The following is a 25,478-nucleotide window of genomic DNA, read 5'->3' as shown; positions in this document are numbered from 1 at the left end:
ATATGACATTTTTTGCTGGATTGTGATCTTTTGCTTTCTGCAGAGGGAAAATGCTAAGGCATGGTTAGGAGTGGAGGGAGGAAATGAACAGAAGCAGGAAAGATCCCTCTTTCCACCTACTCTTTTTAGTAAAAAGCTCTAAACCAGACCCAAGACAGGGAGGTCTTTTCCCGAGTGTTTTTTGCATCCCTGCATTGGATATGGCCCAGGTGGGATGTGAGGGGGAACATACAGCAGGGGGCGGGCAGAAGCCCCTTTTTCCCACCCCCTTCTGCTGGCAGAAGCCCATCCTATGGGGTGGGCATCCCTAGCCACAAATGTGTAGCCCAAGGGCTTGTCCCTATCACGTTCCTCCATGACTGACATGCCAAGGATTGTGGCAAGCCATTAATAGGTACTTCTTCTGATGTAACAAAAAGCGCCTTTCTTAGGGCAAATTTTTCCTGACTTTCCATGGAGAGAGCAGAAGATCTGACACAAACAGCTGCCACCCACAGAGAGCTGCACCAGAGCTGCTCCTCAGACTTTCCGGCTGTGAATGAGGTGCCCCCAGTGCCGCAGGGACTCCAACAAGTATCTCCACAGAGATGGAGGCAGCATGACTAAGAGGAGGACAAGAAACAATGTCCTGTTGAATGCCCCCACTGTCTGGGGAACAAGTGACTTTGCATGAATCCACAGTGAAAAGCTGTGACAAGCTCCAGGATTGTCACAGAGGTGTGGGGCCTAGGAGGTTCCCTGAAAACCTTTTAGAGCTCTCTTAGGATGTAAAACTAAGATCTGGGAAGGAGGAAGTCAAGTTGGACAAACACCCAAGGAGAGTGTGGAAAACAATTTATTTGACAAAATTCCAAAGTGGACAATTTTAGTAAAACACAGGCATAAAATAAAACTAACTGGTACAATGGGGTTTTGGATACAAAATAGTTTGGGGTGCCGATACCTGGCAGTCGCTGTTGGTTTCTCTGAAGTGCATGAATTCATAGCAAGAGCACCAATGGAAGCACTGAAACAAAATCTCACCACATTTTCTGTGTGGTCCTGGAAACAACTGTGTAAACACCAAGGGCCCACATCACCCACATAAGTGATAGCACCTTTGTCAATGTATCTGTGGACTGTGAGTCACAGACCCTGGGAGATGATGGAAGCCTTTCCCTTGACTTCACTGGGCTGAGGATGAGGCCTTAATTCAATATATAGTGCAGTTAGTGGGTTTCCCTAGAGCCCAGGTGCCTAACTCCTAGGTGGTCCTATAGAAACAATACTCCAAGAGAGCTTGTTGGGAATAAGTCAGATTGGCTTTTTTAAAATTAAAAAAAAATAAAAATAAAAAAATCCCACTAACTGGGCTCAGAGAGATTTTCCAGAATGGAGCTTGAACCATAAAACAAGTTATCAGGTTATTAATGAGGTTCCTGGTTTCACTGTAGGACCACGAGATCAGTAAGTGAAGGAGTGCAGTTATGTAGCTTCTTTTAGGGTTTCCCCCCTACCCAAAGGCTGCTGCCCATCTTTCCTTTGGTCAGTGTCCAGCCTCCCTGCCCTGAATGGGAGTGTCAGTGCCGAGGGATGCTCCACCACCCATCTCTACCCCAGCCCTGGGAAATAAGTGTCCCATCCCCTGGCCCTGGAGGCCAGAGATGCTTGCACACAGCTTGGGTAGTGCAGTCTAGCCCTCCCTCCTCCCCAGGCATGGGACAGATGAACCAAACTTGACCATTGTGACAACGATCCCCTCTTAAAGCTTGCTGAAGTGTGAATATTTCACTTGAAGCACAGATTAAGTTAGGATCATTGTAAGCTGGGCAAGTGCACAACTCTGTGTGAAAGAGAGAAGGAAATTAACAACATCAAAAAAAAGTAGATAAATAGAGCATAATCAGCCTTAAGAGACCAGGCTAGATCTTAGTGGTACAAAAGTCCTCATCCCGATTCCTTCCTGGCAATAACACAGTAGGATGAGTAGGATGAGGCTGGTATTTGTATTCTGATGGCTTATTGATGGGTGTGCTTGTGTTTTCCTGCTGTGGGGAGGGAGGGCAGTCGTGGGCAGTGAGGGAACTTGAGACTAACAACAGAGACACAGATGACAAAGCAGAAGGAGAAGGGAGGGGACTATGTACAGCCAGGCTGTGGCACTTGGTTATCTGCATAGATGTAAATTCCTCAGGTTGATCAAGAATACCATTAATTTTTTATTTTTTTTTTTTTCTTTGTTGGTTTTCCTTTTTAGGTGAGACAGAAGCAGCTATGGCTTTGGCAGAAAACCGCCCAGGTGCTCAGTCAACAGCTATCTTCCTGGAGACAGTTTGGTAGAAGACACCACGCAGCAGAGAGGTGTAGTCAGGCACACGGAAAAGGTGCCGCTCCCCATAAGCCACGTCGTAATCTGTGCTCTTCCCTGTGACCAGGACACGGATGTTTGGCTCGTTGGCTTGGCTGCCCACTGCTAGCACATATATCTCAATATCAGCCTTCTGTGCATCTTGCACAGCCCTCTCAATGGCCCTGGCAGTGATCCCTTGGGAGTGTCCATCAGAAAACACCAGTACCCTCTTCTTGGCTGCAGTGCGGGCGGAGCGCCGGTACAGCTCTGTGATGAACTGCAGAGCAGAGTTCACGTCTGTGGCATCGTTCATGAATTCCATGTTGTTGATGGCCTTGGCAATGACTGTGTAGTTGTACTGGAACTGAGCTTCCACTTTCTGCTGATTCCGGCCGCTGTACTGCACCACCGAGATGCGCACAGAGTCGTCGGTGGGCTTGCTGGCCTCCAGGAACCGCTCCGCCAGCCGCTTCACAAACTTCTTGGTGGTCTCAAAGTTTTTGCTCCCCACGCTGGTGGAGCTGTCCACCAGCAGTGTGATGTCTGCTGGCTCAGTGAAGGTGACTGCAAGGGAAAAGGTCCAGGGCTTGTTACACTTTGGCTCTTCCATGGAAAGCCGATGAAGTCACTGGCTGTCTCACAGGCTTCCTGCCTTGTCAGACTCGGGAAATCTCCACTCATACTAGCTTTCTTTTCCCTGTCCCAGTGCTGTCTTACGCTTGTCCTCTCATCCATTCATACCTTCTTTTATTTAGTTTAGGATAGGCTGTAGGTGTTTATTTGGATGAGATAATCTAGTGACTCTTGTTTAAATACAGTGGCTCTCCTTGCATGTCTGGGGAATCACTTCATCCTCCTCACCTCCCTTCTTTCCATGGAAATTCTGAGGACTGAATTTGCCTCTGACTTGGAGGTGTACCCCATTAAAACTCTCCCTGTACTCACTTCTCAAGCACCTTTCTCCAATATCCCTGCCATGGAGCTGATTTTGCTTGTGCTTCTGCTGCTAGATAGTGGAAGTATGTAATGGGGTCAGTTGCTAAAACCTGGGAGGGTCACATTCTTTCACAGTGTCCTCTCTAGGTTTGAGATGCCAGAGAAAAAAAACACCTGAGCTTTTCCTCAGCTGCTTTGGGGTGGTGTATGTGAGAGACCCTGAGAGTGTCTGATAGATTTTGCTTACCTCTCCAGCCCAGGAATCTCCCTGTTGCAAGAGGTGCCCAAGCTGTGCATCCCCACAAACACAAACGCTCACTTCCCCCATCACAGCACCCACAGCCCCTCAGCATGGCATGAGGAGTCAATACTCACTTGGGCAGGTGTAGTCAGGACATTTTTTCTCTGTTAAGAAAACAAGAGAGATTAATGTCAACAGCTCACCCAGGAAAAACAATTGTTCCACAGAACCACAAGAGGGGACAGAAGTTCACCTGCAGAAGGTGAACACTCACCTTGCCACCTGTGCAAAGGCTATAAATGTGCATGAAAAATGGTGTGGACAGACATATCCTGCAACAGGTGAGGGTGGGGACCTGACCACAAACTGTTCTGAGATATGAGATGCCCTTGTCTCTTATTTAACTAAATTTCATCTCTATTCTCTTCCCTCACACCTGCTTAAGAGTGTGACTGGGGGGACGCAAGGGAGGGTATTCTGCATTCCTTGCCACCTTTTCTATTGCCTCCAGCCACCGCCTTTCACCCACCTTGGCAGACGTACGAGGTGATGTTCTGCAAGAAGGTGTCATCCAGGAGCTCAGCATAGTTGTCCCTTTGAATGGACAGTCCTGGCCTGGTTGGTCTGCTTAAACATGCGATGTCATTCAAGTGATCTGGATTTGGAGGGTTCCGGAAAATGTCACCAATCCCAAGGGAAACCACCTGTGGGGAAGTTCAAGTCCATCACTGGATGCATTCATTATCTAATGCATTTATAACTGCGTATGCCTGCCACTTTGTGAAGGTGCTTCTAGCGACACCTGTGTCCTCTGCCCTAGCCTTGTATAGCAAGGACATGGAGATACCCTGAGAGCCTGCACTGATGCACAGCTGCCGCATGGCAGGTCCTCTGTGCCCTTACCGGGGTGACATCACACAGGGAGTTGAGCGGGGTGGGGTCCCGCAGGGTGTCAGAGCGCCCGTCTGTGATGACGATGGCTACGCGCTTGTCAGATGTGAACCTCTGCAGCAGGTTGTCCTTGGTGAACTGCAGAGCCTCCCCAGTGTAGGTGCCCCCAGCAATCCACTGCAGGTTCTTGACTGCCCTGCAAGAACAGACACCAGTGAGCCTGCCAGCCTGCCCGTGGCTACTGGAGGAGCCAGAACATGGCTTGTGACCAGGGAGACACCCCTGCATGGGGATTTGGGTGGAAAACTGGTGAGTTCCTTAGTTTAGCTTCAGCACCACTTATGATGCCACCAGCCACTACCTTCCACTAAAGGACATTTAGATCATTACAGCTGCAGGAGCTGCTGGCCTGGAGATAGAGGATGGGGAGTGAGTAGGTGTCCCTGTGTCAGACCCCACAGACTCACTGCTTGAGCGCCCCGATGTTGTCAATGTTGGCATCCCCCATTGCCACCAGTTCTTGTGTGTTGTCATGGCTGTACTGCACAACGCCCACACGGGACTCCCCAGCTTCAAACTGTGGGACAGAACAGAAACCAGTTAGGGGCAGATACTTCAGGGGAGCCCAGAGGCTCAGAATCCTGTTAACGGTTTTTCCTGAATGCCTTCTGATGTTTCTCTTCTGCCTTATTCTAGGCAGGCAGAGCCTTGCCAGGAGTGGAAGCACATTGGGACCAATTTGGCAAGACAGTAAGTGAAAGGAGACCCAATCCTAGATCTCACAGCTCACTGGTCTCAACAGCAGCCATTGGACTCTCAGGTACATGGTGAAATTCTTGGGATTGTTCTGTGGGCAGAGTCAGGAGCTGGACTTGATCCTTGCATTCCTTCCAACTCAGGGGATTCTATGGTTCCATGAGAAGATCTGTTTTCAAGACTTCTGGTTTTCTTCCAACACAGTGATTTTGCTACCCAGCTCTACCCCTTCTGCTTATTACTGGTTCTTTGCCATCCAAAAAGCCCTATGGATGCCCCCCACACAAGTATTCAACAACAGATTATGTGCTTTAAATGTAGTTGGTTATACCTTCAGGAAAGTCTGGATTCCCAACAGCCCTTCAAATCACAGAGGTAAATAAGACATACATCAGGCTACCACAGAGGAGTGAGGCAGGAGAGCAAGCATTTGTGTCCCTCTTCAGACTGAAAGACTCACAGGGGACAGGATTACTGGGTTTGGGTTGCAAGGGTCATTTTTAGTAGAGTGCTTAACTGGTGACCTAAATCCAAGTTCTGATGTCCAAGGCTGGACATCAGAAACCTCCAAGGCACTCCAGACACCTGAAATGCTCATCAGGACAAGGGAGAGACTGAGACACTGGTTGAATGCTCAATGAGCCATCTGCTCTGGGATGTGAAGGAAACAGTCTCTTTGCCCCAGAAGAGCGAAATGTCTATTTCTTGACAACAAACTGCTGTCTAACCTCTGTCACTTTATGAATTTGGGAAGACCCACCCCCAGCTTGAAGCCAAGCCTGGTGGAGGCTTTTTTGGAGTGGAGGGTCCTCTCCATTTTCCTGCTTGCAGTAAAAAATACGTGAGTGCACACAAGGATATCACAGGACTCAGTGGAAATCTCACCTTGACTCGCTCATCCTTGCTCAGGCGGTCAATGACTTTGATGATAAAGTCCTTGGCAATCTGGAAGTTCTGCAGGCCAATGCTCTCTGAGCTGTCCAAAACAAACAGGAGGTCGACGGGGCCACAGGTGCACTCTGGAGCAAGGCACAGGAAAGGAGGGACATGTTTTGCAGGGAGGCATTTCCAAGGGAAGCAGCTGATGCCTGCTGCAGCCCTGCCCAGCTGGGTGCCTATGCTCCATCCACCCCCAAAGCACAGTGTAAGTCAATGCAGAAAAATAGCTGCATAGGAGACTTGAGAGCCAGTTTTCAAATTCTTCCAGGTGCATTTGCTCCCTAATAAGACATGGGGCATTTTCAGGCTGTGAGTACCCTTAAACCACGCAGTAATTATTCCATAACCCATTTCCTCATAAGACTTCTCACTCCTTCCATTCACCCAGCCCAGCAGGACAGAGGTGACACTGGTGGGCTGGAAGAGGCTGACTCAGCTTGCTCTCTTCTTTCTCATAGCTGGAGAACATCATGTGCCCTTGGCTCTCCCTTCAACCTTGCAGTTCCCTTTTTGGACTGCAAACCCAACCTATCACAGCAGCATCAGGGAATAAAGCCCAGGACATTCCTCTGCTGACCAGCACAGGATTTGGAAGGAAGAGGAGAGCTAGATCCACAGTGTGCCCAGAACAGACATCCCAACTGCAACATCCAACTGCAAAAAGGGTGGAAAAAATTCACCCTCCTAGCACAGGGCACCCTGACAACCATTTTCAAATTGCAGGATTCAGCCACATCAGCTTCTAATCTGTGTGGCACCCTCAGGGATTGCTTCCTGCCCTCCTCTGCCTGGCTCATGCCTGGTTGTCCCTTACAGGCATCTAACTACATCTTACTACATCTCCATAACAGAAGGCAAGGAGCAGGGAAAGGGAGAGGTGCAAGGAAGGAGAAGGACTAGCAAATGTTCACAGAGCAACTTTGCCAAATAATACTCACCACAGCAAGCTAGAGGAAAAAGGAGAGAAAGAGAGAATATTAAAATGCTTGACAAAAGGGCTTTTCACACCCTAAAGTAGACTTCAGGTTTGTGTCTCTACAAACCCACAGACAACAGGTCTGGACAATCCAAGCTCATGGAGGCTTCTCTCCCACTTGAAATATCCAGATTTTCTCCCATTTCAGGTTGTGATGCCCTGAACTGGAGCACCACACAAAGCAGAGATCTGTTTCTGCACATGCTGATGCGTTCTTAAAATCAAAGTTAAGTAAATCACCAGAGTATAGAGCTCAAAGTCAGTTCCCCTGTGTCCTTCCATCACTTCATTACTGGCCGTGGGCCAGAAATCCTCTGTAAAACATATGTGCTGCTTCTCTCCATGGCAGGACACCCTAAACCAGGCCCCCCTTTCCCAGGGGGTAATATTAGACCATGATATTTAGGAAAAAAAAAATATTGCAAAATGGCCACTCAAGGATTTTACACAACTTTGCTCATATTTTTCCTGTACAGAACCACAGACAAACCAGTCTGCATCATGTACAAGTGAGATGCTTTTGTATGAGCTACTCTAGAGATGGAGCTGGAGGTCCCTGGATCAAGGGGACTTAATTGTGGCTCATGAAAGGGGAGAGATGCCCATGGATGGCATTCCCCTGCCTGGGGACAGGGAAAAGTCAGCTGTCTCTTGTTTAGCAAGGCATGGAACAGGGTGGGAGGAGAGCTACAGGAATACTCACAGCACATCTTCATGATGATGTCCAAGATTTCACACTCCTGAAAACAGAGGAAAATAAATGTCTGATTAACAGCAAAAGCAATGCACAGAGCAGGCCATCAAGCAGCAACCCAATCCTGTCCCACTCACATCTGGTCCTGGAGGCCCCGTGGGTCCTGGTGGTCCCTGTCAGACAGAAGCACAGAGGATTTACAGGAACAGTCAGTCCTATCTGTGGCGTACTCTAATGATACCTTGCCAAGCAATGCAGAGTTGTGAAAAGCCTCTTGGCTTTCACAGTTGCTGGCCCCTACACTGTGCTTGGAGCAGTGACATCTGCTTGTTTGCATGATGGGCTGATGCTGCACGGAGGTGGAAGGAGGTGATCCACTTCCACATGTGCCGTGTACACCCAGGTGGGAAGGCGGCAAGCACACACAATGTGTGTGCATGGCTGGGTGATGCTCCCAGAGCACCCAGAGCATGAAGGGATGGAGGGACGGATGAAGGGATGCATGCCACTGGGGCCAACCCAGGGCCTTACTTACCGGGGGACCTTCACGTCCCCTGTGGCCCTTTGCTCCTTTGATGCCACTGGGCCCAGGGGTCAGGTTCTGGAATGAAAATGAAACCAAAACTCATAAATCTGTGTGTGTCAGGGGGCGGCACCTTTCCCTCCAGATGTTCGATGAGCCCTGCTTCACCACTAAAATGTAATCTGAGGTTGCTGTATGAGGACTTGGAAGGGACACTGGGGAAATCTCCCTCCATGGGGCAGTGATAAAGCTCAGATCACAAGTGCCATCATCATCAGTACCACCTGGAAGCACACACAGCCTTGCAGAGGTGATGCCCACCTCATCTTAACAAATGTGGAGGTTTGCCAGCTGTCAGACACAAAATGAACACCTGGAGGGAGCTCCCTTGCTATCCATCAATCACTGCTCAGAGGCAAAAGGCAAAAGATAGTCTGATAGGCTCTGGCCCATCATTGCCCAAGGCTCCTGCACTGTGCTCAGAGGAAAAGAGGATCCAGCATTGCACGGGTTACTCACATCGTTGCCAGGGTCGCCAGCTTCCCCTTCATCACCTTTAGGTCCAACATAGCCTTTTGTTCCCTGAAAAACAGTATGGATGAGACTGCTGTGTGACTGGCTGTTGTTAGTGCGTGAAGTTGGTGCTGGTGTGTGGTGACCCTGGGAAAGCTGGCTTGGGACAGCGGTGGAGAATAGCACACAGGCTCCCCAGCAGCAGATTTCAGTGCTCTTGGTGAAGAGAACTTCTTACGTGGCTTTCACTGCTACAGAATCACAGAATTGTTTAGGTTGGAAAAAACATCTAAGATTGAATCCAACCATTAACCCAGCACTAAATCAAGCCCCTAGCACAGAGTCATCCAGCTCCCCTTGGTGACACTCCCAACCCCAAACTGTGGCTCTGGGACTGCTTCAGAGAGCACCCAGCCCAAGCTGCTGCCCTTAGGTGCTACAGCCACAGCACTAGAAGCATCCGCAGCAGGGAGAGGTGGGAAGAGAGAAAAGAGGATTTTGGAGGACCAGGCTGCTTCAGGGAGCCCATTCCACCATGCAGCTGGCAGAGAAGCTCCAAGTGCCAAACCACAACCAAGGGCAAATCCTGTGTTGAAGAGGAAGCAGCACACTTATGTTAATTATTTAACTCACTTATTATTAGATTAATAATTAACTCACATTAATGCCAGGGTTGCCTCTGTCTCCTGGCTGCCCCTGGGGATGGAGAAAAGGAAGTGTGTTAGGTTGGACAAGTAGATGTAATGGTATTATAGTTTGAAGGCAGCACAAAAAACTTACTGGGGCACCTGTGAATCCAATTGTGCCATTCCCAGGAGGACCATCTTCCCCCTAGAAAAGAAGGCAGACATAGATGAGATAAAGAAATGCAGACTCCTCAGATAGCATGGCAGCAGGATGCTGGTCTTCTCAGTGTATCGCCCCAGCAGCACCACTCACCCTTTCTCCCATCAGCCCAGGGTCCCCAGGCAGCCCTGGTGCTCCAGGCAATCCCTTTGGGCCCTGGAAGGGGTAGAAGAAGGAGTCAAGCATTGCACAACATCATCTGAGCTGGGAAAACAATTACTTCTGAGCAATATGAGCCCACCATGGAGGTGTTCTGCTTATACAAGAGCAATGTGAGGATTTAGATTAAATGGCAGAAATAATTTATTTACTCAGAGGCTGGGGAAAGCGTGGCACAGGTTGCCCAGACTAGGCTATGGCTGCCCCATCTCTAGAAGTGCTCCAGGCCAGGTTGGACGGGGCTTGGAGCAACCTGGGACAGTGGCAGGTGTTCCTGCCCATGGCAGGGGGTGGAACAGGATGAACTTTAATGTCTGTCCCAACCCAAACTGTTCTAGGATTTCTATGAAAGCCAACAGCTGTGCTTGGCTTCCATTTGCTCCCTTCCCTGGGGATCAAACCTGCTGGCAGATTCAGGTGGCTGCCCTCAGAGAGCATCTTCCCCGTGACAGGAAGTTGTGTGGTTTGTGGTGTGGCTATAACCTCTCTGAGAAATGACCTGTGGGGGGTGGGGGAAAAGGCAGCTGTGGCCTTAAGGACCCATGGAAACACCTGGATGTGCCTGCTAGGAAGCCAGTACTGGAGTCTGTAGCAATAGGTTCAATAGGGTTCCAGTATTCACAGGATTTGGGGAATGCCCTAAGGGGCAGCACCTGCTGCTTGTCCCTGCATCCCCTCCCTGCAGAAGGCGATGATGAAGCAGCACTGACCTCACTGCCGGGGAGGCCGTCATCTCCCCTGTAGCCTTTGGGTCCTGGGGGTCCGGGCTCACCCTAGAGAAACACAGAGAGCTCTCTCAAAGGGGTTTTCTCTTGCTGCCGCTGCTGCTCTGAGGGACTGGTCCCTTTGTTTCATGATTTGATGGGTAGAGCCACCCATCGGTGAGTCAGCTCCACCTTGAACAGCCCCAGAAAGGACCTATAGATGAGGGTTAATACTCATCTATAGATGACTAGGGGAGGTGCTTCAGAAGCTGTGCCTGCCTCCCCCTTTTCCTCCTTCCACCCTGGTGCCATTTTCTCTGCAAAGCCCACTGAGAGGTAGATCCCATCTGAACATAACCAAACCCAAAAGTTTTCTGGGCCAAGGTGTGACACCGCAGGTATGGACTGAGCATCATGTGCTTTCAGTGGCAGCCGAGACCCCCAAAGTCATCCCTCTCATTCAGAGCTCCCCTCAGTAACAGAGGACCTAGTGGGAAGAGGACCAGGGAGGATGGGATGATGTTTTCCAGCATCAAAGCACAGCTGTGTGGCACAGTGGCACCTCATTGGCTGTGACAGAGGTGACCCTGGAGGACAGTCCTTGGTGCAAGCACATCATCCTGAAGGTGACACAAACCTCCTGTGCCTCACAGCTTGGACACATCTGGGTCACAGCCAGGGTGGCTCTGGGGAGTTTCTGTCCTCAAGAGGCTGCAGAGCCCTGTCAGCATGTGCTGGAACAGACCAAAGCTGTCACGCTTCTACATCTCATCTGGGCAACAGCTGCTCACTCCACCAGCTGTGGGGCTGGCCAGAGACAGCATGAAACAGGAGAGGGGACAGGGGAAGGGTTCTTTTCTCTGAGAGCTCCTCCCACCCAAGGGAGCCCCTCCACCTTCAGCTCAGTGCCCACAGCCCTTGCAGGGTTTGCTTTCGGGGAGGTGGGATATGGTGTTGGACAATGACAGGGTAGACATCAAATGTTCAGGCAGCATTTCGTGTGGAACTAGGTGTGCAGCCAGTCCCCAGGTAATGGAGAGGTCACAGAGGGACGCAGAGAGCTGGTGCTGAACACCTGTACATGCTGTACGCACCCTTCTTCCAAGGAAAGGTGTCCTTGTGGTCTAGAAATCTTAAAATCGCACAGTGCAGAGCTCCAAACTGCTCTGAGGCATGTGACCTTATTTCTGCACAAAAGCCCAGAAAAGAGAAATCTTGGAAGGAAGGACAGGAACTCGTGATCCTTCACGCCAGCCAAGGCTGGAGCCACGGCACCCTTGGCTCACACTTGGCTCACTCTCATCTTCACTGCAGCAGCACAGCAGAAATCCCTCATGGCCTCAGAGTAGTTCATGATGGATGACACAGGATTTTAGGTGAGGAAATCTTGTCCAGTACTTCCCTGGGTGCAACAAGGACCCAACAGAAGGGACAGGCACTATGGCCAGGAATAGAGAAGGGCTACCAGACCTGTCCACGAAGCTCAGGGAAAGAGTGTGCTGGCCTTTAGCTTCTCTCAGATAGAAGCAGGATGAAAGGGAGTCACAGATTAGTGGGGGCACTTTCCCCTTGCCAAGAGGAAGCACACTCCAAGGTCCAGAGCTTGCAGATAATATGGCTTGAAAAATACTTGTGTTTGCCAAGGTCCCACTCTTACTCAAACCTAATTATGCATTTATTTTTAATTTGGCCTAGCACAAGCATTCTTCTTCAGCTCATGGAAAAATCATACTCACTTTGCAACTGCTTTTCAAATCTCCCTGGAATGGTGGAAGTGGTGGGACAGCCTCTGGCCTAGGGAGGCACCAGAGCTGCTTTTGTAATGCTTCCCTCTCTGACTCAAGGGTTTGACTCAGGTTCAGTGGTGGGGAGGGAAAACTCATGGCCCACAGGCTCAGTGACAGCAGGGAGAGGCCATTCTTTTTCTTTCTCCCCAACAGGAATAACTGGCTGGAAGCAGGGTCTATCCCAGGCTGGCTCACCACCATGCTTGCATCAAATTTCTGTCTTCTGCATGGTCTTTTTCCTCCTTTGAACTTGGAATGTGCCTCTATCACGCAGAGAGCAACTCCATCCCCAACCTCTTTGCTGGCACCAGCCTGCAGCACTGATCAGTGGATCATTACACGCACACATCCAAAGAGCTGCCTTCCCACCAGGGCCACCTCCTAAAAAGACACCTGAGCAAGCTGGATGCTGCCAGACTCTCTTCGGTTGCAGCAGGATCTCAGCTCCACTTCAGGATCTGGGCAATATCAGAGCAGTAGGACCTAGACAATCCTCCTGTGGGGATTTGGTGCTCTTCACTAGCCTAAGGCAGGTTCAAGGGAAGCCCAGCTCCAGGCAAGCACAAGCATGGCCTCTCTCCAGGCTGTGGCACAGTGCAGGTCTCATGTGGGAGTCACCCATGCTGGGGACAATATGAATGCAACAGCCACCCCTCCATGGCTGTTCTGCACTCCAGATCTTCTCCAAGGGCTCTTCAACACCTGGCCAAGCAGAAAGGAGTTTAAAAACTGTCTTGTATTTGTCTGCACGCTGGCCTCCATGCTTCACCTCTTATGGGAGTCCTGCTCTGCCAGTGTGGGAGTGTTTATCTTGATATGTTCCTTTATCTTGGGATCCACCAAAACTCTGATGGTGTAGGTAGAGGGGGAGTTGTTCTACAGAGCCCAGTCCAAGGGTGATGTCAAAGTGTGATTGCTCAGGTGCAAAGATCCTGTTGGCCATTACAATTAGTGCCATGACCATGAAGGATTGACCCAGCAACACCTCCAGACCACAAGTTATCAGCTGGGAAGAAGGAGCCTTCAGCTGTGCAGGCAACAGAAGCCTTCTTCAGGCTGGAGGTTGTCACCCTGAAAATTAAACCTTCTGATAATGTTTTCATAGTTTTAGTTACTTTCCCTTGAAATTCCTATAAACATAAGTTGTTTTTCACATTCCTTCTAAGACACGCACTTTGATGGATGTTTCTCATGACCAGTGTTCTTGGGAAGGTGGCAACTTAATTATCCAATCCCTGGTTATTGTCGAGAATCTATAAATACTGGAGTCAGAGAATGAAGGCACAGGTTTTTGTTCTGACACTGGGAGTGTTCGTGTGAATCATTTCGTGTCCTTTAGTGACAGGAGGTGGCCAACCCTGCTCCCCAGCAAGCCCGTGCGGTCCGAGATCTGTTCCTTGAGGCACACAAGGCACAGGCAGACCCCAGAGCAGGAGGGCCATGTCTTGCAGTCAGCAGACTTGAGGAACACTGGCTCTGGGAGAGGCTGTCTCTGCAGGATGCCAAAGGTGTTAGGGACACCGATGGAGGCCATGTCAGGATATCCTCACCAACACAAGATGTCTCACTGACGCCCCTGACTGAGGTGAGCAGCTTCTGGACCCAGGCCTGAACATTTTGTGTGTGGCTGCAGCTTGCACTTGCCAGTCTCCAGTTTTGTCAGATGTGTTGACATGTTTCCATGGGACTGGGAAATGGTGTGCAGGTTGTTCTGCCACAGCCCAGCAGCCAAGTCTCCATTATTTTGGCCCTGTTCATACCCTAGGTTCTCATAGAAATCCCCACCCTTCTTCACCAGCTTTGCTTCCTGGTCTGGAAGATGCTGGGAAGTCAGCCCAAGATGCTGTGGCATCAGTTAAACCCCCTATCCCACTCTCCGTGGTGTTCCAATCACTCCCATCTGGGATCCAGAAAGTTAAACCAAGCTCTTACCTGGTCGCCAGGTGGTCCAAGGGGTCCTTCCCGCCCTTGGTCACCAGGTGGTCCGGGCTCTCCCTGAAATCACACACAGAGGGCATGAGAAGCACAAAGAGAAGCAGGTGTAAGTGCAAAGGGACCTGTGTGCAGTGGGGAGCAGTGATGCAGCACCCACAGTGGGATGGAAATGTAGTCATCCAAACAGGCAGGGGTTTGAGGCAGATTCAGGAATTGAGTAGGGAGCTGTCAGAGGTGGAGGGAGAGATAAAAACAGGCTAGTGCGGCCACCTTTAATCCAAGACAGCCCTTTTCCTTTTAGGAAGGCCTTGTGAAGCTTGCATCCAGGTGACATTTTCCAGCCCGTTTTGTGCCAGAAAAGCAAAAGTGTGGAGAGATTCATCTGCAGATACGCAGACCTGGCCCAGGAGCCAAACCAGTCACACTGCACCTATGGCTGCTCTTCTAGAGCAGCTCCTGCCCTGGGAAGTCTGCATGGAGAGGAACACAACTTCCTGGATAGCTGCATCCTTCCTCCAGCCTGCCATCCTTACGGAGCTAAGGGGATTTCCATGGGAATGAGCCACAAATGAAGAGAGAGATACCCTCACCTCTCACTGGCAATGTTCTCCCCTCTCCTTTGCTAATACTTTGCTAACCCTGAACCAGGGCTGTTTGCAGAAAACTGACAGCCCAGAAGGGTACAGAAAACAAACCTAAGTCTCAGTAGTTTTGCACCCCAAGAGTTCCAGTAGAAGGAAATATCCCACAGACATGGCTCAATTCCCTTTCACTGAACAACCTTCCACCAATCCAGCATTTGCATCCCAACAGGGCAGTGTGCCTACCAAACTCAGGCTTGCTCTGCAGCACCCTCCCCATCCAGACCCATGGCCAGGAATGAGCAAGTCAGGGAGGCAGAGAAGAGGGGAATTTGAGGGAAGTGGATGAGAGGTTGGTGACCTAATGCTGTTGTTTGCAACCTAGAAGTGTCCAGATGCATAAGCCGAAAAGCAGATATAAAGCACAACTTCCAAATGGCCCCGAGACATTCCTGGCTAGATTACACAGCCTCGTTCTTGGACTCTTTGGAAGGAAGCAGCCCATTGTCTGCTGAACAATTTAACTTCAGGATACTGGCATGCTTCCACCTCCCGCACATCTGCCCCGCACACCCCATGTGGCAGCTCTGACACTCCCTGAGCAGTAAACAGGAAATGGGAGGTTGCCAGAAGCCCCCTGCCAGAGCTGCCCTCTCCCCAATGCAGACCTCTACCCCCCTCCAAGCTGGTGCTGGGCTGTGGCTGTTCTCACTGCAGGGACAGGGGATGGGTGGTGCAATGGTGGATGGGGATATGGGATGCTGCTCTGGAATGCCCTGTCTCCCACCACCCCCACCCTGCACAGAGCACCCACTGCCCCTCCCTGTGATGTGTGGCATGGCTGTCGCTTGCCACCTGTTTGTCCTGATCTGCTAAGAGTTCCTGGCTGTCCCTCCCATGCTCATGCTTGATGACTCATCCTAGCAGGCTGGAAACATACTTTCCTAGTGACTCCCACTCAAAGGGGAGGGAAGAGTGTTCCCACTTCCATCCACACCCACTCATGCTGCCCTGTTGTTGATTGTACCTGTGCCCTCCTGCCCGAGCCACTGGTAGCCCACGCAGCCCCTGAGCACCCAGAGGAGGACACCTTGATTCTTTCTTCTCCATTAACTAGTTTTCCAGCTGTGAGGAAGGAATTGACAGCTGTTCACCTGCTCTTGGCTTGCTGGGCATGCTCTCCTCTGGATTTTGGCTGTTTGGTGATTACCTGCCAGCATAAAGGGGCAATTTCTGGGGAACAGCAGCAGGTCCCTCCCAAACTGGCAGGTCAAGGCACTGAGCTTGCCTGCTGGCCCACAGGCTGGTGGAGTTAGCCACCAGACACCTATTCCCAGCCCCTGGCTTCCAGGCATCACCCCACTTGCAAGCAGATGCTGAAGGCTGCCCTGTGGGTGCAGTTACCAGCTCTCCTCTTGGCCCGCGATCACCCGGTGAGCCTGGGGGTCCTCTCTCTCCATTGCTGCCCTGCAAAGAGAGGGTAGCATCACAAAGTCAGGGCCTGCTCCCTGCAGGGCAAACCCCTCCCTCACTGCCCACCTCTGAGTAGGCTCAGCCCCAGGCCTCATCCTCCTCTGCCAGAGGGTACTAGCCCCTGCCCTGGGCAGAGGCATTCCCACTTACCCGTTCTCCAGGAGGACCATCCTCACCTACAGCACCCTGTGGAGAAATGAGAGGGGTGGTCAGGGGCTGGGGATGGCCAGTAAGCGCACACAGGGGCACTACAGATGGACAACTCACCTCATCACCAGTCTCTCCTGCTGGTCCAGGCTCACCCTGGTTCCCAGGAGCACCCTGCAAGGCACAGGGATGCAAATGAGAAGTCAGACAGTTCAGGAGCAAAGCCCTGCGCACTTGAAGAGCTTTGGGCAAGCTCTGCTTCAAAGCCCAGGCTGGAGCAGGAGTCCTCTCACAGAGAGCAGAGGATGTTCACACAAGGGTGCTTCTTCACCCACCTTCTCTCCAGGGTTGCCAGGAATCCCCTGTCGGCCAGGTTTTCCGTCATTCCCGGGCTCCCCCTGCACAAGAACACAAGGCACCATCAAGGCTGCATCCAGCAGTGGATTTCAGCTCCCACAGCACAGAGGCTGTTAGGAGCCACAGTCCACCCCAAGCTTCTTTCTGGATTGTGGTGTCTCCCCCTCCTAGCAGTTCCCTCCCTACTCCACTCCCAGTGAAAGCCACCTTTTCACAGCACTCCCCTGATATCTCAGGGAACCTTTGTACCAGGCTTGTGGGCACACTGTGGGTGATGGGAGCCATCCTCTAGTGAAGAAGCCAGGTTGGACAGGGCTTGGAGCAACATGGTCTAGTGGAAGGTGTCCCTGCCCATGACAGGGAGTGGTATGAGGTGGACTTTAAGGTCCCTTCTCATCCAAACCATTCTGATTCTGTGATATGCTTTCCCCAAACAGTGCAAGGAATTTCCACCTCTTTCTCCTGCAGAAGAGGGGTCCCAGCATCCCTCCTCTGTGTGAGGATGGGCACAGCAGCTCACCTTTGCTCCCTTGGGTCCAAAAGCACCAGGATCTCCCTTCGGTCCAGGTGGGCCTTGAGCTCCCTGTTGAAATTAAAGGCAGCATCAGTGAAACCTGAACTGGTGACACCATCTGCAGGAAACTGGGCATGGACTGAGCATCCCAGCAGCCTGGCAGGTGGCCATTGGGATGGACAGGAGGGACATGGCCAGAAGGGACTCCTACACCATGGAGCCATGCAAGAAATGCTGCACCCACATTGCTGAAACACTTCTGAAGCTCAGAGGAAAATGGCAGAACAGGTGCTTTTGGGCTGCTGTAGCTGTGCTGTAGCTGCAGTGACACCCATGCCACCACAAGTGTGTCATCCCGGGAGCATGGAAAAAACAGGGAAACTGGGGAAATGCAGTGTCAGGATAACGTTTTCCAGAGCTGCATCCCAGGCAGCCCCAGGGCAACTGGAGACAGCTTCCACACAAGGACTAGGTGGACTGCCTCAGGGTCAGCCCCAAGGTGTCATGCTTGGGATAAACATCACAGATTTCCAAGCAATTCCCTATTTCCCCACATCATCATGGCAGAGCTGTTCACTTGCATGCAAGGAGCACCCACAGGGTACCTACATCGAATCCAGGTGAGCCCTTGCAGCCAGGTAATCCGGGGTATCCAGCTTCACCCTGTCAGGCAGCCAAAGCAGGGGTCCCCAATAAGTGACACTCATGGGAAGACCCCATCCATCATCCCAGAGCCCTGGAAGAGACATTCCAGCCCCATCCCTGGCTGGCAGATGGATGGCCCTGCAGGGAGGGAATTCCACTGCCCCACAGGCTTCATCCCCAGACCCCACAATGGTTTGGGAGGGTCAAAAGCCTAGCAAAGTGCCCTGGAGCAGAGATTTACCTTCATGCCATCAATGCCATCGATTCCACGTCTGCCTTTCTCACCCTGAAACAGAGTACAAGGACCATGAAGTGATTCCCAAATTCCCAACACCTCCCAAACATCAGAGAAAGATGGTGCAAAAGCAGAGTCTGACCTTGGCTCCTTTGGCTCCTCTTGAGCCCTGCAGAGAGAAGGAGAGAGGTGTCAGATGTCCACCGAGACCAGATCCACCCCCCCACCTCAGTGCAGTCCCCACACCAGCTCAGTCTGAGGGTGCAGGCATTCACCACTCCTCTGCACACCGCTGGATCCCCACTCCTGGATCAGGCAGTGCCAGCAGGAGGTGTGAATGTAGGAGCACAGAGCAGACCCCAAGACCATGGAGCTGCAGGGCCAGTCCATGCATGGGAACACAGGGATCTCCCCCAAACATCCTTGCTGTCCTCACCTTTTCTCCTCGGCTTCCTTTGTCACCCTGGAGAGGAAAAGAGAAAGGGAAATGGCAGAATGAGAACACTTGCAGCACAAAGCCTGTGGCCTACCTCTGAACCACATCTTTAAGCCTGTAGCCCCACATACCTTCATTCCTTGGTAGCCAACAGGTCCCATGTCTCCTGGCCTGCCCTAGGGGACAGAAGCACAGTCTTACAGCAGCAGATACAGTCGCCACCATGGGACAGCATCCCCCCAGACTCTTGATACAGGGCTCAGCTGCCATTCTCTCAAACAGGAATCTCTCCCACAACTCTGCTCTTTGTTTTCCTGGTCTGGGAGCGCGAGGTTGTTGTGGAGGGCCAAGAGGATCTGCCTTCACCTCCACCATCTCCAGCTCTTCAGGGAGGTGAGGGAAACTGGGTGCTTGGGGACATGTCATTGGGGATGTAAGGCAAGGGCAGAAAACCCTTGGGAAGGAAAAATACATGGCATGGGGTTTCCAATTTGGGAATACACAAGATGGGTAACTGCACACTCGTGTGTGGGAGAAATGTGCCTCCCAAAAATAAGTGTGTCTAGTAAAATAAAAGAGGAGGAGGAGGAGGGAAATAGTTTCCTCATGCTCTCAGGTTATTTACCAAAGGTTTCCATGTAACACTGCTATGCTTGTTGTGTCAAAGGATGCGGGAGGGAGCCCAGAGTCCACCCCTGGGCTGGCACACATGAGTCAGAGATGTGTCCTGGAGGAGGGACAGCTATTTTGGGTGAAGGAACAAGGAAGCCTTGTAGCAAGAGGAGGAGCCACCCCACTGCACAGCATGACTGCACAGCCCATGGAAACAGGGTGATGCTGGTGAAGATATGCCTGAGAGGTCTGGCCAGAAGCAGCCAAAAAACAGCCCCAGTACAGTCACGAGGGCTGGTCCTTCACTTACTGGGTCTCCAGCCTCTCCTTTCTGGCCGGGAAGACCTGGCTTGCCTCGTTCTCCCTGCAATACAGGACAGAAACACAGTTCATCATCCCCAGGAACAGCAAGATGACCTGTTTAAAGAAGAGCAGGGAGGATGGGAGCAGAAATGCTCCATGGATACAGGGAGCAAATGGTACTGGCCACATGGGAGCATGGTGTGGGTCCACACCCCACAGGTGACCTTGGAGGCCTTTTGCAATCTTCATGGTTCTATGATTCCAGGTCTCTGAGCATCCCCAGCGAGCCCATCCCACTGCCCCAGTCCCACAGCATAGCCACAACCATCCCCTCACCTCATGGCCGCGATCACCAGGAGGTCCGAGGGGCCCTCGGGGAGGCTGTAGGAGAGAGATTTGGGTTAGACCAGCCTGAGACACAGCCTGGGACCACAGAGATAAGACGAAAGGGGACAGGGCTCTCAAAAGCCTGACTCACCTGGCACTCAAAGGAGCAGCACTGCACAGAGGGAAGGAGGAAACAGCATTAGAGGAGGGGGCAGCAGCAGGGGCAGGCTGCATCCTGCTTGGGGAGGGCTTCCCAGGCTGACAGGGGTTGCTGCAGGGCAGGGCTGTGCCACCAAGCCCCACTTAGCCGTGGGACACCCACAGGTGACAGGCTCAGTCTCTGGGGGACACTCACCGATTGCTCTGTGTTGAGTTTCTGCAAGACAAGAAAGCAAAGGGAAGGGGTTTGAGAGGGGCACGGGGGCCTGGGGAGGGGGAAGCCTGGGAAGGGGATGAGCAGTGCTCACAATCATGTCTATGATGGTGTTGATGGTCTCCTCCACATCTATCTCCCGGGTGGGCTTCAGGCTGGTGGCAGTGAAGTTGCGGCGGTAGGCGTGGTCTGTGGCGATGATGTTCAGCCGCTGGTCCTGGGGGTGGGGAGGGCAGAATGAGACCTGCAGGCACCTGTGCAGGCTCTGAGTGCCCCTCCTTTATCACACTGAGGTGGTCTCATGGTCCCACTGAGGACCCCTGCTAGGAGCGTCCCTGCTGTGTGGTTCCTACCAAGTGGTTGGGGGAGATGGCAACAGAGAACACTTTGATCCCAAGGAGTTTGGCTTCGTTGGCAGCATCATCCAGGCCTCCACAGGGCTCCTTGTAACCTTCCAAGGGATGTCCATCAGTCACCACGATCAGGTATTTATTCTCCTTGTGATGGGACCCACTGGAAGGGTTTAAACACAGGATTTAATGTTGAAAGGCATTAGCCAGAGAGGAGTGGTTTCGACACCTGGGGACACTTGCCCCAGACAGTGCCCCAGCCTGTGGTCAGGGTGTGCCTCATCTCAGCAAAGCTGGAGCAACTTGCCACCCCTGTCTTCACGCCGTGACCTCTCTTTCCAGTCTGGGGACAGCTCTGCACAATGCACAGGGACGTCCCAACCCAGAAGCTTTCACCCTACACCCACCAGAGCCACACCACCCCCACCCCACCGCGGCCTCGCTGCCTGACCCAATGAGCAGCTCCTCGATGCCGCGCTTTATGGCACAGTCGGTGTAGGTGCCCTTCCCGATGTAGTTGATGGACGACACGCGGTTCTTCAGCTCGTTCTGTCCACTGGGCATTGGCGTGAGGCTCTTGATGAGCACCACCTCATCACTGTAGTGCAGCGCTCCTGCGTTCCACACCAGGTTGCGATCGCAGCGGTAGTACCTGCATGGACACGCCAGGACATGGGGTTCGCTTTGCTCACACCAGCACAGGAAATGCAAATCCTCTGCAGAACAGGGATTTGCCAGGGCTCCCTGCTCTCCTGCAAAGCTGGGACATGCTTCCCATGCAAAGCACAGCATGGGACCCCAGGGCAGCTTGTCCCATGGGTGGAAGAGCAAAGTGATGCAGTGGGTGGGCATCTGTAGGGATCAAATAGCTTGGCAAAGAGGCTTCTGGAAGAGGTGCCAGGGACTGGAGCGGGGCAGGAGGGGCTGAGCCAGACAGCTAGAGTGGTGTGTGTGTGTGTGTGTGTGTGCGCGTGCAAGGCAGGTAACCACTGAAATGCCCTGCAAAGAGGTTTTCCATTGCCAGTGTTAAAACCAGAGAGGGATGCCTCTCTTGGAAGGATGCTCTGGCCTGGGGAAGGATGAGTGTGTGTGTTGCAGCCCTGTCCTGTGCACACATACATCCAGCACCTGTGACTCCCTGGGGCAGAGGCATCACCTATGCTTTGGCCACTGCCCCAAAAAAAGTATTTTCAGGATATGGGGACCAATCCCAAAGGAATATGATTTATTTTCTCAGTAAGCGGGGGCCAGTCCCAAAGGAGTGGTGTTGCACATCTCCCTGCCCAGCAGGAGCTGTCCCAAAGCCACCTGAGCCTTGTCCACTGCTGTTCCCTCCATCCCACTGCAGGACTGAGCCCAGGGCCTTGCAAAGGGGAGAGAGATGCTGCACTGATGGAGGCCTGGCAAGTTGCTCCCAAGCACAAGGCTCCTGGTCACTCAAGGCCCTGTGAGACAACTCTCCTTCCTGGGCAATGGACAGGTGAGCTGTTAACCCCCTCCTGCCCATCCTGAGATAGGACATTGCCCTTCCAGCTGGTGCAGCACTGGGACATCCCCACAGTGCCCTTCTGGGCACCAAAACACATTTCCCACTGCCCTGAGGATCTCAGCAAGACCCACGTGCCTCCAGGACTTGTGGTGCTCCTGTGCATCCCTGGATCTCCTGCCTGCAATCAAGCCCAGCACCACCCCCTCTGGGGTCCGGGAGTTTTGGTCCTCCTGGGCATCCCTGGGTGGCCTCCCATTGGGAAAGCCAGGGTCAGACTGGGGGTGGTGGCTGCGGAGGTGGGTGAGGAGGAGGCAGATAAAGACTTGGGGAATGGGGTGGGTAAGTGGCACGCAAAGCTGGGGTGCACCAGTGGCAACAGAGGGTTTGCTCTGCAGGGTGCCTGTGAGTGCTGGGTTTAATCCCAGAGGTGTCCTGCTGCCAGCCACGCAGCTGGCTGGTTCTGGGCCTGGGTACAGAGTACCAAGTACTGCCTTGGCACTGCACAGTAACCACACAGCCACCCGGAGGTGGTGGAGTCGGGCTACCATGTCAGCCGCTCCAGCAATTCCTGTCTTTCCCGAGGGTGGGTGCAAGCAGCTCTGGTAGAGCGACTGCTGTCAGCACAGACAGAGCCAAAACAGAGCAGCCGAGAGCCTGGAGAGGGAGGAGAGGCTCCCCTCCCCAGCATCCCTGCTTTTCTTCTTTCTTTCTGTGGACAGACACACCAGGGGGATCTCAGTATCCTGCCCAGCAGCAGGCTTCATCCCCAAAGCAGCCCAGATAAACCCTCGGGGGATATACCTCTGGGTCAGCTTATCAATGAACCGGTTGGTGAAATCTTTCACTTGGGTAACCAGGTCCCCAAAAGGCTTCACCCTCAGGGCAACACTCTCTGAGGTGTCCAGGACGAAGAACAGGTCCACAGGGCAGTCTGGGAAGAAGCGGAGAGGCAGGAATTGCCATGCGGTCCTGCTGCATCGCCTCCACCTCCCAGGCTTCCCGCACTGCCCGCCCCATTTTCCTCCTAGCAGGCTCCTGGGTTAGGGGCTAAGGAGAATGTTTTCACATCCTACCCCCTGGGCATCAAGAGTAAGCAAGATCACTTTTTCTCAAAACATAATTTTGTGGCATCTAACACTTTCCTATACTTTCTTCCCTGTTTCCATTCAAAGGATATCTTTGCAAGACCTATACTACTTACTATACCAAATAACATACAGCTGCAGGAACCACTCAAAAAAAAAAAAAACCCCAACAAAACATTTTAGCAATCAATGCAATAAGAAAGTAAAAATTTTCTGACACTTCCTGCCAAAAATATAATTTTAAGAAAGAGCACTAACATAAACTTCCCTTAAGAGCCAGCATCCCACTCAAAATAGTTCAGAAAGCTGGATTGGTATCCGCTGTTATCCCCCTCTCCTGCATCCCACTGCTACTGCTAATTCTTGACCCGACAAAGCCAAGGAGAAAGAGCCAAAAACCACAAAAGTGGGTACTTCTTGCAGATCCTCTCTAATCCTTCACTGCACTCCTCAGCAAGCCCAAACGTCCTGACAAATCTGCGGTGTGTCAGCAGCAGAGGCATGCGTCCCGGAGGGAAACAGCAGTCGGGCTTCTCTGCTGATCCTGGGAAGGAAAAGCACCCTGGAAAGAATTCCAGTCTTACCTTCTGCACTTGAGACTTGGGTGATGATTTCTGGGCGCTGAGCACATGAGCCCCCCCACAGGAAGCCGGCTGGGAGCAGCAGAGTGAGCAGAAAATCTTGCAGCCTCATATTTTTTGGTTCAGATTACCATCGAGCTGGATCCAAGGAAAAAAGCAGAGAAGGAGAGCCCAGCAGCTGAGTGAGGCTGCGGTCCGGAGGCAGGAGTCGCTGAAGATTTTTTTTTTACCGCTTTCCCCTTGGTTTCTGTGGGAGGAAGACTTAAGGGTGAGGAGGAGACTTCTCCAGCCTGAGGATGGAGGGAGGGATCAAGGGGTGTCAGCTGTGAGTCAAACTTAGGAAGCATTTCTCCTTACCCTTTTTATGTATGTCACTGTACCTACAATGGCAGCCTGGCCACCGGTGGCTGGGACCTCCACAAGCCTCTCAGAGAGCCCTGGATCAGGCAGCGTCCAGCCTTGGGGCTCAGCCTGCTCAACAGCAAGGCTTGGGGCTCCTGCCAGCACTTTCCTTTCAGCTCCTGGGCCAAGAGAGCTGCGACAGGGGGACAGGCATTCCCATCACATCCCAACCTGTACGAGAGCTGGCCTGGGTTCTGCCAGGGGAGTCCCCACTGTTCGGCACAGCTGAACCTAGCCCAGGCATGGGGACACCATGGAGGGACAGCATTTTTGGAGAAACGCTTTCTTCCCTGACTTTCAGGGCTTTCTGTTCAAGGCAGTCAGGAGCACGAGAGGCTTATTCCTGAGGAGGAACCCCCAGGGGCACCCCAGAGTAGGAACAACCCCTCTCCCGGGCCACGCTCAGAGCAGGGAGTTGGGAACGGGTCAAAGCTGTCATGGCCAGGAGGTAGACGCAGGAGCACAACTCCTTAGGGATATCTGAAGATGTGCATCTTCCCCACTCTGTAAGATGGCAGGAGAGCCTGAGGACCTCTACAGCAAGGTGGTATCTACTATCTGCTCTTTATGGCCAGAGCTGGAGACAGTGCTGGAGAAGTCCCAGGTCCTGTCAAACCCCTCATCACAGTGGGAACATTATTTGCTATGGAGGGTTGGGGGAAGAGGTGAAATACCTTAGGGCTGAACCCAGTACAGCTGCAGCTGTAACTTGCTCCCAAAAGCACAGGAGGGCACCAAAAACTGTCATTAAATAAAACATTGATGGCTCCAAAGAGCAAAGAGTCAACAACACAAGCCCAGCAGGCACAAACTGTTTGCTCCCAGGCTGATGGCAGGAAGGCAGCAGGAGACCTGTCACACTGGGGGACTGTGCAGGGCTACTGCCACCTCTGTCACCCTGCCTGTCATCTGACAGCATCTTTGTGGGGATGGTCAGGAGGAAATGTTGCAGGTTTGCCTGTTGGCACCCCAAGTTGAGACAACTCAGAAGAACCCAGAAGCTCCACTGATTACAAGTTAAAACAGTGAAGGAGCTTGTCCACTCTACACAGGCAGATACATCAAATAACGACTCTTTGGATAAACAGTCCAAAACTAGCAGAAAATAATCTGCAAACTGTGCTGAACTGAAGCCTCATGAATCCAAAAAACTTCAAGCACCTATTTTTTAGCTCCAACACTAATTTACAGAAAAATCTGAGTTGGAAGGGACCATCAAGGATCATCAAGTCCAACCAGCCACCCAGGCACTGAGGTGTGTGGGCTTTGCCAGGCTGCACAGGTGGCACCAGGATATGAGGGCACCGCAAGGCAAATTTTCACAACATCTCAAACCTAC

The 25,478-nt window shown here is 52.1% G+C and overlaps 2 protein-coding genes across 2 annotated transcripts in view; one reads left to right on the top strand and one right to left on the bottom strand.

Moving 5' to 3' along the window:
- Positions 1–25,478, top strand: part of TRPM8 (transient receptor potential cation channel subfamily M member 8) — a 688,444-nt gene that overhangs the window by 541,613 nt on the left and 121,353 nt on the right. The gene's annotated exons all lie outside the window — the stretch shown is intronic.
- COL6A1 (collagen type VI alpha 1 chain) lies at positions 818–24,003 on the bottom strand. The gene is made up of 35 exons (XM_015634053.3): positions 23,741–24,003; positions 22,873–23,002; positions 21,034–21,234; positions 20,586–20,745; positions 20,327–20,449; positions 20,215–20,235; positions 20,011–20,031; positions 19,869–19,913; positions 19,540–19,593; positions 18,749–18,793; positions 18,618–18,644; positions 18,324–18,350; positions 18,188–18,232; positions 17,911–17,964; positions 17,308–17,370; positions 16,766–16,828; positions 16,551–16,604; positions 16,434–16,469; positions 16,215–16,277; positions 14,227–14,289; positions 10,514–10,576; positions 9,738–9,800; positions 9,579–9,629; positions 9,459–9,494; positions 8,805–8,867; positions 8,298–8,363; positions 7,900–7,935; positions 7,772–7,808; positions 7,031–7,039; positions 6,039–6,172; positions 4,865–4,974; positions 4,410–4,593; positions 4,036–4,210; positions 3,641–3,670; positions 818–2,893 (listed from the first exon to the last, which is right to left on the bottom strand). The coding sequence occupies exons 1-35, from the start codon at positions 23,847–23,849 to the stop codon at positions 2,283–2,285; spliced, it is 3,072 nt and encodes a 1,023-aa protein (XP_015489539.1). The 5' UTR covers positions 23,850–24,003; the 3' UTR covers positions 818–2,282.

The sequence above is a fragment of the Parus major genome, chromosome 7 (genome assembly GCF_001522545.3).
Source record: "Parus major isolate Abel chromosome 7, Parus_major1.1, whole genome shotgun sequence".
Lineage (NCBI taxonomy): Eukaryota > Metazoa > Chordata > Aves > Passeriformes > Paridae > Parus > Parus major.
This window is presented reverse-complemented; position numbering and strand designations above follow the sequence as displayed.

Excerpts from the sequence above, each read along its gene's own strand:
- COL6A1 (XM_015634053.3), bottom strand. The coding sequence starts at position 23,849 with ATGAGGCTGCAAGATTTTCTGCTCACTCTGCTGCTCCCAGCCGGCTTC. Across the intron at positions 16,278-16,433 it reads ATGGTCCTCCTGGAGAACGG|GGCAGCAATGGAGAGAGAGG; the intron begins GTAAGTGGGAAT and ends CTCTCTTTGCAG. Across the intron at positions 9,495-9,578 it reads TTGGATTCACAGGTGCCCCA|GGGCAGCCAGGAGACAGAGG; the intron begins GTAAGTTTTTTG and ends CTCCATCCCCAG.